We start from the raw sequence: 11,093 nt of genomic DNA, 5'->3' as shown, positions 1-11,093 counted from the left end.
CCCCCCCCCGCCCCGCCATGAAATCACAAATATCCTTTCAACTCTAAACACTTGTTACCTCTCATTTCTGTCAGAAATACCTGTTATCTCAGTTACAGCATTCAGTGCTTCACCAATTTAAAAAACTAAATAGACTACATTTTACTTGGTATTTTTACAAGACAGCAAAGGGAAGAGCTCTGTATGTGCTTATTATTTAACAACCTAATGACGGTGGGAAATGGTTAACTCCCATTCAGATGTGACCTACTTATATTTGTTTCCTGCTTTTCACAGCTGGTTATTGTAATGTCTTTCATATCCCTCCCACTGCTGCTCTTCTATTTATATAAATTTTATTCTTAGTCCCTTAACCTACTTCCTGTGTGTTCTGATTCTCAGGTGAATAAGGAGTGTGTCCGAGGCCTTTGGGCAGGGCAGCAGCAGGAGCTTGTTTTCCTGCGAAACCGTAATCCAGAGAGAGGTAGCATCCAGAATGCCAAGCAAGCCCTGAGAAACATGATAAACTCATCCTGTGATCAGCCTATTGGCTACCCGATCTTTGTCTCACCCCTGACAACTTCTTACTCTGACAGCCATGAGCAGCTTAAAGAAATTCTTGGGGGACCCATCAGCTTGGGAAATATCAGAAACTTCATCGTGTCAACCTGGCACAGGTGAGCCGTGGGGCTGCCTTTTCCAGCAGTGGTGTGTCCTGACCCGCCTAATCTATGCCCTGTGCATTAGTGTCACCTGGAAAGCTTTAGGAAAAATACAGCTGGCATGGTACAATAACAGCTTGTTACAGCTGAGCTTTAGGAAGTAGAATCTGAGCATGTGTATCTTTAAACTCTTATTAGATAAATCTAATGCACAACTCTGGTCAGAAGCCACTGCTCTAGCATTTAATAGAATCTTGAATAATTCCCTCTCTTTAATTTTTTTAAACTCTCTTGCAGCATATTGTTGCTATTAGAATGTGTGGGTCAACAAACAGGGCAAACTAGAGAAAAAGCAAAGAAACGTGGGCAAGTTGATTTCATTCTTTTTGAGTTCCGTTTGAGCAGTAGGGGGAGCACGCTATCCATGTTGAAGCTCCTCCTCGTGCAATGCAGAGATAACTGCTGCCATTTGAACAAGTAGCACTCAAGTCTCAAATCTGTAATGTCGTCAAGTATGCACATGAATTATTTCCTCTGCCTTTTGTCTAGTAAATTATGATGGGTGGTAAATAAAAATTGCAGATCAAGGGTTGTTCAGATCTTTAAATATCAGAACTTAAAAATGGGATTAGAGCAATTAACTCTAAAACAGGTGCTTTAAAATTCTTCCAGCATTAAAGTAAAATTTCACCATTTTAACATCAACCCCTATTCAAACAGGAGAAAGAACACAAACCAGGATAGTGTTCAAAGAAGTTTTGTCTTAAAAAATAGGTGTTGTGTTGAAATTGCCTTGTTTGCTCAGGACTGAGTGGTTTAATGGGGTGCAGGATTTTCAGTGCCAAACTGAAACAGTTTAAACTTTACACTTTAAAAAAGAAGAAGAAAAATTATTACAGCAGCTCTCTTCAGTTTGCTACAGCATAAATTAGATTTAATTTAAATCAATTATGTTTTCGTGGGTTGTATACAGTGGCAAGAATTCTATTTCCAGCTGAGATCTTAATGGAACAAATTGTTAGGTGCAGTTCTTCATTATGGTGTAGGAAAGGTGATAGAGTATATAAAACTGGTCAGTTAAGAATGGAGTCAGTGAATTTAAGAGGGCAATATGAAAACATAAAAGAGTTTTTTGCTTCCTGATGTTGATTGCTCCATGAAGACTTTCAGAGGTGAACATCAGTAGCATTAAATGTTTAGAATGGCTAGAAAAAGGAAGAAATACCTATCTTGAAGTGATCTCGGGATAGTGCCTCCTACCCTGGTGTTTGTTCCTAGGTTAAGGAAAGGTTGTGGAGCCGGATGTAACAGCGGTGGCAATATCGAAGATTCTGATACTGGAGGTGGACCCTCCAGCACCAGTAACAGTGCGACAACTGCCAACGATCCCCACAGCAGTGCATCCCAAGGAAGCACTGGAAACCCAGGCCAGGCACCTGGAGCAGGACTTCATCCGCCTGTCACATCCTACCCTCCAACCCTAGGTAATCTGAACCAAAATTATGTGTGGGATGTCAGTCCTTCAGCTGTGGGGTTTAGGTGGTATGTGTGTATAAAGAGGATGACACATTTCCTACTCGGAAATATGTAAGCAGAATGTTTTGTTTGATTCCCAGTGGGCCATTATCCTACCTGTCTATATTAATCATTTTATGTATATAAATACATAATACTTAAAAATAGCCTTTCTTTGGAAGTACCATTTTTAAAGGCTAATCATATATAACTAATATAATTTATGTAACTTCTCTCCTATTGAACAATGATTTGATTTCTTCTGAGTATTATAACTTTGTATATAAATCTTTATATTATAATCTCTTATTCTTTTCTTGGGCTGAAAACTTGAAAAATGAAATCAAATAAAAGTTTATGAAGATATTTAAGACTCATAATACAAAATGCCAAAATTCTTTCTAGACTTCCTTTTTTAAACCAGTTGGTACTCTGACCAGTCATACATAGGAATGTCCAGCTCTAAGTATCATTGTTCCCAGCTCTGCTCCCTGCTCTCTCGGAGAGACAGGAGAAGGGGGGTGGTCTTTAGCTCCATCGTTTTAATTTGCTTTGCTGTAATACTTGTTGTTGGAAACTTTTGAGTTTATCATCTCTTCTTTCTGAAGTCATATTAAGTCTCTTGCCCTTTTTTCTATTTGGTTACTTTTTTCTTATTTAAGATTTTTTAAATTAATTTATTTTTGTCTGCGCTGGATCTTCGTTGCTCCATGTGAGCTTTCTCTAGTCGTGGCAAGTGGTAGCTGCTCTCCAGGTGCAGTGCACCAGCTTTGCGTTGCTGTGGCTTCTCTTGTTGCAGAGCAGAGCTCTAGGGTGTGTGGGCTCCATAGTTGTGACTCAGGGCTTAGTTGTTCCAGGGCATGTGTGATCTTCCTTGACCAGGGATCAAACCCTTGTCCCCTGCACTGGTAGGAGGATTCTTAAGCACTGGACCACTAGGAAAGTCTGTATCTTTTTCCTATTTATATTTGTATATTCTGGATTGAGCTTTTTGTCAGTTTTCTGTACCAAAGATAGCTCTTCCCATTCTGTATCTTGGTTCTGTCTCCTCTTCCTGTGAAGAGTGGGCTTGTCTTTTTTTAATGAGAAGTTCTTAATTTTTGTATAGAGCAATTTACTAATCTTTCCCTTTATGATTAACACTTTTTGTATCCTATTTAAGAAAATTTTCCTTATCCCAAAGGAAGGTATTCTTTTACTAATTTGCCTTTTACGTGAGAGCCATAATCCTACCTGGTATGCAAGCCAGATTACATCCATTCCCAGATGGCTGGTTGGTTATCAGCACTGTCCTTTTCCCCACTGTTGAACATGGATCAGATTAAATTTTAAACCATTTACTTCAATTTAAAGAAAGGTAACAGCACTGAAATTGTTGAGACTCTAAATAGGTGTGTGATCAACATTTTGTTTGTTCTTCTTTACCTTCTGAGTGAAAACCTAGAACTGCCAGTGTGCTACTTTAAATGTACCTTCTACTCTTAACATTGATTAGCTCTTTTTAATTTTCAGATAAAAAGCACATGTAATTATTTTTCAGTATAATTAACACTAATTTTCTAATAATCTTCACATCACTCTTCACAAATCTGAAGAATTCTGTCAAGCCATTAGAAAAAAGGACACAGAAGAACCTGCTATTCAGTATCATCGGTCATATTCAGTAGTGATCCCTGATACACGTGCGTCCTGCAGTGATACCTCTCTGCTCTTCTGTGGGTAGTATAACTTGTCACTGCAGTAGATGGAAAGGGCATTAATACTCGACTTTGAGAAATAGTAGTTATGGAGCTTACCACATAATAGATCTTTAATAAATATTTCTCACTGTCTCATTTCCATGAACTATTTCATCTTTGATGTATTAAAGAAGTACTCGTGTTATTCTGAAATATTTGAGTGAAAGAAATTTTAGGATTTATCTCAACCCTAAATCCCGCTATTTCCTGTAGATTACCTAATTGTGTTTTTCATATGGCCCAGAATTTGGATTTTAAAAAGCTTCAGCAAGTGAAAATTATACGAACCACATGAGAAAAAAGATCTCAGATATTTATTTCTTTTCGATAACTTTAAAATTTTCAGGTATAAATGTTAAATTCAGTAAATTGATCAGCTAATTTATGGTGAGAGGCTTAAGGGAGAAAGTCCTAGAAACTACAAAAGAAGCAACCGTGCTTGCATCAGTCCACTCAGAGTGAGCGCTGCCGTCTCTCCCTCCCCAGGCACCAGCCACAGTTCTCAGTCCGTGCAGTCCGGCCTGGTCCGGCAGTCCCCCGCCCGGGCCTCCGTAGCCAGCCAGTCCTCTTACTGCTACAGCAGCCGACACTCATCTCTCCGGATGTCCACCACGGGATTTGTGCCTTGTCGGCGCTCCTCCACCAGCCAGATATCGCTTCGCAACTTGCCGTCATCCATCCAGTCCCGCCTCTCTATGGTGAACCAGATGGAACCCTCCAGTCAGAGCGGCCCAGCCTGTGTGCCGCACGGCTTGCCTTCCTCCAGCAGCTCCAGCCAAAGCATCCCCGCCTGCAAGCATCACACCCTCGTGGGCTTTCTCGGGACAGACGGCGGCCAGAGCTGTGCCGCTGACGTGCAGCCTGGCAGCACCTCAAGCCCTGCCAATAACTCCCATGCCAAAAAGGGGGAGGTGATTTACAGAGTCCAAGTGAGTAAGCCCAGCGTTCTTCTTCCACTGTTCCTCCTTCCTGGTTTTGATTTCTTGTGTTTTGAGTGAAGGACTCCTGTGAAAACACACCTTATACTACTTAGTCTGAAGGAAGAACATTTGTGAATGTTGCAAAAAAAGTTTCTGCCAATGTAAAAACTGAAAGCAAGCAGTTTTTCACTGGTGATATTTGTTCCCTCTTCAGCCATGGTTATGTGGCCATGGCAGTAAGGTCTCCCGGGAGGCTAAAGGGAACTCACATGGCTGTTTAGGGTGTTTTTTATTACATTATAGGCAGTGGAGAATGTGGACAAAAAGAGTACTGTGAAAGAAATTTTGTTTGGAACTATGTAATTATTCATCTTCAAGGAAATAATGAATTGGAAATGATTCATTTTTATTTACAATGTAGATTGTGGATCCTGGTCAAATTCTGGATGGGATCAACCTGTCAAAAAGGAAAGAGCTGCAGTGGCCTGATGAGGGTATTCGGTTAAAAGCTGGGAGGAACAGCTGGAAGGACTGGAGTCCTCAGGAGGGCATGGAAGGCCATGTAAGTTCTTCTGAAGCTGGTGCCCTGACTTTTTGTAGCCTGTATGCATGTTTTTAGCTGATTTATGTACTTATGCTTAGTTATCAAACTGAATTACTGCCTCTAATCGTAAGGGTAGAGTCTGTGAGTATATTCAAGGTCTCTGCCACTAACTGCTTGTTTTGCTCTAAATCATCAGGTGATTCACCGATGGGTGCCTTGCAGCAGAGATCCAGGTACTAGATCCCACATCGACAAAACAGTACTTCTGGTCCAGATTGAAGATAAATATGTGACTGTCATTGAAACTGGGGTACTAGAACTTGGGGCTGAAGTGTGAGCCAGTGTTTTATAACTTCATTTCTTTTCCCTCAAAATTCCAAGATATTGGGGAAAAAAAAAAAAAAGAGGAGAGAGCAGAAGATGCCTGCAGTTATCACTTTGATCCTGGAGGAGAGACTTGAACATAGAGTGGGCTAGGTTAAGCACCTCTCCTTCGCCCTGACTCCCATCACTGTCTCCATCCCCAAATAAAGCTGAAATATTTTTTTAAGTTAGCTGCTGAGAAAACATTTTGCATGAAGGATAAAGTTCTGTTAAAATACATCCTTAAAAGTTTTTTCCTATGCATTGCCTATGCTTTAAATCAACAAATTCTTGATTTCTAAACTACAATCTCATATTTTTCTAATTTCTTTGCCAAAAATAATTGCCATGTTTTGTCATAAAACATGAAATCCATTTACCTTGATTTTTAAAAGCAAGTGTAGAAACCTTCAGTTTGACACATAGCAGTATAAAAGTTTAATGTACAGTGAAAGAGACTATGAACAGACATAGATTTATCTTATTCCTTGAGCGCTAAAAACTTTAATGAAAAAAACTGCACTAATTTTTTACAATGCACTAAAGTCTGAGATTTCTCAGAACATTTATTTATATATAAAAATAAAATAACATTATTTAAATTGCCTTTGGGATAAACCCCTTCCCTTTCCTGATGAACATACGTAGCAGGAACAGTGCTGCTCACTCTTCTTTAGTAGTCTGTACTTCATGCCAGTCCGCCAGTTGTTTCCTTTCAAGTGAATACTCCATCTCAAGATACACGTGGCTTCATCACTGGTGTTTCCCAAAGCCAGTAGTCAGTGACTTGGTCCCGTGAACACTCCTGCCAGCTTCCGTGTCCACACTTCAGATGGGCTCCAGCACCAGGAGCACCCCGGCCGCCCTGCTTCTCCCACCTGAGCAAGTTCTGCTGGGGTCAGTTCTGGGAAGAAAAATGCTTTTGCTTTTCAAAGAAGAAGATGAAACGTCCAGGAATTTAAAGAAAGGATTGATTGCCTTTTAAGAGTTCTTAGCTCTTTAAAGTCATTCACATGCAGTTCAGTCAATCAAGTAAAGTTTTTTCAAACAGAATTATCCAAATGGTGCCGTTCTTATCGTTATATCCCACTTTAATAACTTTGCCTTTTCTTTTTCTCCTCTCCTTGTTCTGTGACTTGAATTTTATTTCCAGTGATTTATAGTGTGTAGCTGTAATTTGGAATATTTATATCTGTGATGAAATTGACTTAACTCATATGTTGTCTCATAACTTAAATTTTATTGTTTTTTTTTTTAATGTATGTATTCAGGGAAATATACAACTCAAATTTACAGTTGGTCTAGGTGGGAACTGCAGTTTAGATTTCAACATATGGCACTTTTTAAATCCTTCAGAAATTTTTTCACATTTTGTGTGACACTCCAAAGAAGACTGTACATGTGAGCATTTAGGAGCAGCCATCTTCCTGCCCCCGTGAATGAAAAGTAAAAAGAAGCAGGTGAAGTTAATTTCAGTCATACATTTTATTTAATCTGTTATATCCAGAGTATTCCAACTTCAGCATTGGAACTGGCCATATTTCAGGTACTTGCTGGCCACATGTGCTTAGTGGCTGCTCTGTTGAGCAGTGTGGGTTTGAAGTTATCTTTCTGAGACAGAAGGAGATCTTGGTAATTCTAGTGTAGATCTTGCAGTACAGTATGACACTTCAGTAGAAGGAATGAAAACTAAGAAAATAAACAGCTAATATGTACCATCTGATTGCATTTTCACTCCAAAACCTTTTTTTTTTTCCTTTTTCCAGTTTAAAATTTTTGTGGTTATTCAGGAGCCAGTGTGCCTCGTGTTGATGTTTCCAGACTTCACACACTGCAAAACTTATTGTTGAAAAACTTTTCATCAAATAATTTATTAAACCTTTATACAAAGGTACCCTGTTTCTCAAAACAAATTGAATTTTGTTATCTTTAAGTACTTGTATTAATTAGGAATCCTAAAAGGAGCCCTGTTCTTATTTTTTAAGTCTAAAACTTATAGTCTTTTTAAAATCATAATACTTTTCTAATAATTGCATTTGGGGAAGTATTAATAATTTAAGGAAGGATTCATGTCTGAATACTTTGACCTAAACTATAATAGAGAAATATACACACTTTCAGTAATTAAATTGATTATACATGTCTTATTTAACCCTGTCCCATGCACCCTTAGAGGGTAGTGAGCTATTCATTTAGATTCCCTGCACAGCGTTTTTCATTAGTATCGACATCTGAGACTCCAGTACACACTCATTGGCATCTTTAGTTCACAGTTGCCAAAACTTTGAGAGTTCCTTAATTTGAAAGTAAAGATATGTAATTAAAACACTTACAACCTTTTTCATTGTTTTAAATAGTTTTATTGATAGCTTTCTGGGTTTTTTTCTTGTTTGATTTTTATTTAGAGTTCTGGAGTAAGTTATCAATGGTTAGCTTTTTTTTTTTTTGATTACTCTTATTTAGTGGTAAAAATCATTTTATAACTCAAGTTTTTGGTTAATCTTCCAGTTTATAACTTGGTGTAAGCCCTCTTTTTACACCATTTTTCAATACTTGATAAAATTTTATATGTTGACTTTTTTCTAAAGAACTATAATTTTTCCAGAAGTCTAGATTAATATGTTGATATTTAAGCGGTCTGAGAGTGTAGGTGGTGAGGCTCTATATTTTTAAGATGATAAGAGATTAATTACCTTTCAGGAAATTAGTGAACAGACTTCATCAGTGTTTTGCCTTCTTTGAGTTTCCATTACTGGGAGATTAACTTCCATTATATTTGAAGTATTTTTCTTAATATTTCAAGTATATCTGAGATACTTCCACTAATCCTTGAAATAGAATTAGTCAGACAAGATTTCTCTCTTGAGCAAAATATGGAAAATTACTCTGTGTACCAGATGTCAGGCAGTGAAAATATAAGCTTTAACGTCAGCTCATTAAAAAGATGTATTTTTCTTCCTGGGTTGGTTTACTTTTCCATCCCATATCAAAATATAAAAAACCAGCCTCACATTTAAGCAAGGGTAGCTTAGCCTTAATGAATTCTGCTTTGCCTCTGAGCAGCAGCCCAGGGCCCCTGCTTAGGAATTCTTCATGTGGTCGATCGCTGCACTGAGTCATGTTCATCCAGAGCTGAGCCTTTTAAACTTATGATTTGCCCCAAGGCTAAAATTACCATTTTATCTTAGTTAACTCGCAAAAATCTTTCTTCGTAAATATATGACTTGAGAAAAAGATAGCAATAGTGTTGTATGAGAATTATTTGAATTTGTTTACTAGCTACAAAATTATAAGTTGCTGCCCACAATGTGAATTACTTTTGTGTTTATTTTCATCACTTTTTCATGAATATGGACAAAACCTCACCCCCCTTTTTTTTTTTAAATTTCTCAGTATTCCTTCTTGTTCTTTTCTGTAGTACATTATAATCACATAAAATTACTTTGCTTGGACACAGACCCAGTCAATTTTTGACTTTTGCTAGCATACCTTGTTCAGATGAGGTGTAAAACATCCATTGTTGTTCTAGAGGTTTTTCCTTTAATTCCAAAATAAATGAAGAGAACAGTGTCGTTGAAGAAGATGATAGTTGGAACCCATAACTTTGAATTTTGTTTTGGTCCACGTGGAAGTTGAGTTTTATTAATCTGGAAAAAGAGGAAAATTAGACATGATGTATTTGTGCAGCATAAACATTAATATTATGTTGGATATGTATAGTTTTTTTTAATAAGGTATTAAAAAACTAGCCTCTCTTTTCTTCACTTCTCTTATTTAAAAAAAAAAATCTGGTTGATATATACCTAGGCTTTTTCTTTTATTTAGGTGAGAACTGTGATTGGAAAGAAGTTCATTATTATACAAGAAGATCTGATAGGTATGTGAGTTGAAGTATTAATTTTGCTTGAAACAGAGGTGTATTTTCTGCTTTGAATCACCTCACCCAAGTCATCTTGTCAAGAATCACGTGTGATAAGAATTTGTCTCTGTTGCCTATCAGCCACGTGTTCTTTCTGAATTAGAGAAAATAAGTTCTATTTGTGAGCTGAACTTCCTTATGTACTGTTTTATGGAAGCAGCATAACATTCTTTGGGGCACCAGAGCTGATTGTCCTCACAAGGTTACATGACCGCTCTGTTCTAAGACACACCTATTATATAGAGTTATACCTTTTTTTCCTGTGCCTCAGCTCTGTACCTGAGAATTTATGATTCAGTGGAGCAGGAAGAAAGGTCACCTAAGATTGTGATAAGGATGAATTCCTGCAGGTTATTTGCACAGAATGGGACGATACCTTGAAATTTAAAGCAGAGAAGTAGTGGAAAACTGAGATGGCTGCTCCAGATGACTCTTGGGTTTAGTGTAATTGTAGTATAACAAGATTTTTTATATATGAAGCTTGATTCTACAACCAAAATAATAGAAATGGGAAAATCGTGTCTGCTTATGCTTTTTTTTTTTAAAGCTTACTATAATTTAACTAAAAATAAATTGTAAAAAATGATTACCTTAACATTATACAAGTCTGGCAATGAGCTCTGCATGAGGAAATGGAAGGAAGAATATGAAAATGATTCCAGGAAAGTAGGTGGGAGGAAGGAGAATGGGTTTCCCTTTTCTGATCATGGGCTCTGGAAGTATTCATTGCCTCTACCAGCATTCAGTATAAACCAGAGATATGTACTTCTGTATGTCTGTGAGCGTGTGTGTGCGTGTGTGTCTGAGTGTTATTCTGAACAGCTTGTAAATACTGTAGTTGTTTAAAATGGAAACTAAAAGCTGAGATTGTTTTTTCTTTGCAAATATATTGCATCAAAGATACAGTATTGACAGTGGATAAAACACTGAGGAAATAAATTTTTTTTCATTTTGCCTTCTGTCCATTTTTGTCAAATTAAGAAAATTAAGAGTTTACCGTATTGAGCTCTGCCTAGCATATTTTTAAAACATGTACTTGGTTCTGAAGATAATCATTTTAAATAGATGCTTAGGCTTGCTAACGTGGGATTCAGCCTATAATAGAAATTATCTATTTCACAATACAAGGATATCTTTTCACACTTGGCAGAAAGGTTGTAGTTTACATTTTATGAACGTATCTGAATGTGTCTTGTTAATGATATTAGAGGGATCGTGTAGGATGAGGGGTGAAGATGTGTGCATATGCACTGTGCTAAACGAGATTACAGTGCAGAAGATGGCCATGCAGATCATGGTCGTCAGAGTCTGTCAAACGCTACGTAAGGGTGTGTACTAGTTTTATGTGTGCTACTTAAAGAACGTGCAAGCTGACTTACAATGATAATAGATAGACTCTTGACAGAGTCACTCACTAAGCCTTTAGTGAGTCTCTTTAAGTAACAGCCCAAA

The 11,093-nt window shown here is 37.6% G+C and overlaps 1 protein-coding gene across 1 annotated transcript in view; it reads left to right on the top strand.

Moving 5' to 3' along the window:
- PCNX (pecanex homolog (Drosophila)) overlaps positions 1 to 10,594 on the top strand; it is a gene marked incomplete at its 5' end in the record, with an annotated part of 186,085 nt that extends 175,491 nt beyond the window's left edge. Inside the window, 5 exons of the mRNA XM_010846813.1 lie at positions 382 to 656; positions 1,920 to 2,125; positions 4,382 to 4,824; positions 5,237 to 5,377; positions 5,556 to 10,594. Of these exons, the coding sequence (XP_010845115.1) occupies positions 382 to 656; positions 1,920 to 2,125; positions 4,382 to 4,824; positions 5,237 to 5,377; positions 5,556 to 5,696 (1,206 nt within the window). The remainder of the gene's footprint in view (positions 1 to 381; positions 657 to 1,919; positions 2,126 to 4,381; positions 4,825 to 5,236; positions 5,378 to 5,555) is intronic.
- Positions 10,595 to 11,093: the final 499 nt, after the last annotated feature.

The sequence above is a fragment of the Bison bison genome, unplaced genomic scaffold, assembly GCF_000754665.1.
Source record: "Bison bison bison isolate TAMUID 2011002044 unplaced genomic scaffold, Bison_UMD1.0 scf7180017864239, whole genome shotgun sequence".
Lineage (NCBI taxonomy): Eukaryota > Metazoa > Chordata > Mammalia > Artiodactyla > Bovidae > Bison > Bison bison.
Note: the sequence above shows the minus strand (reverse complement) of the source record. Positions and strands in the feature narration are given on the sequence as shown.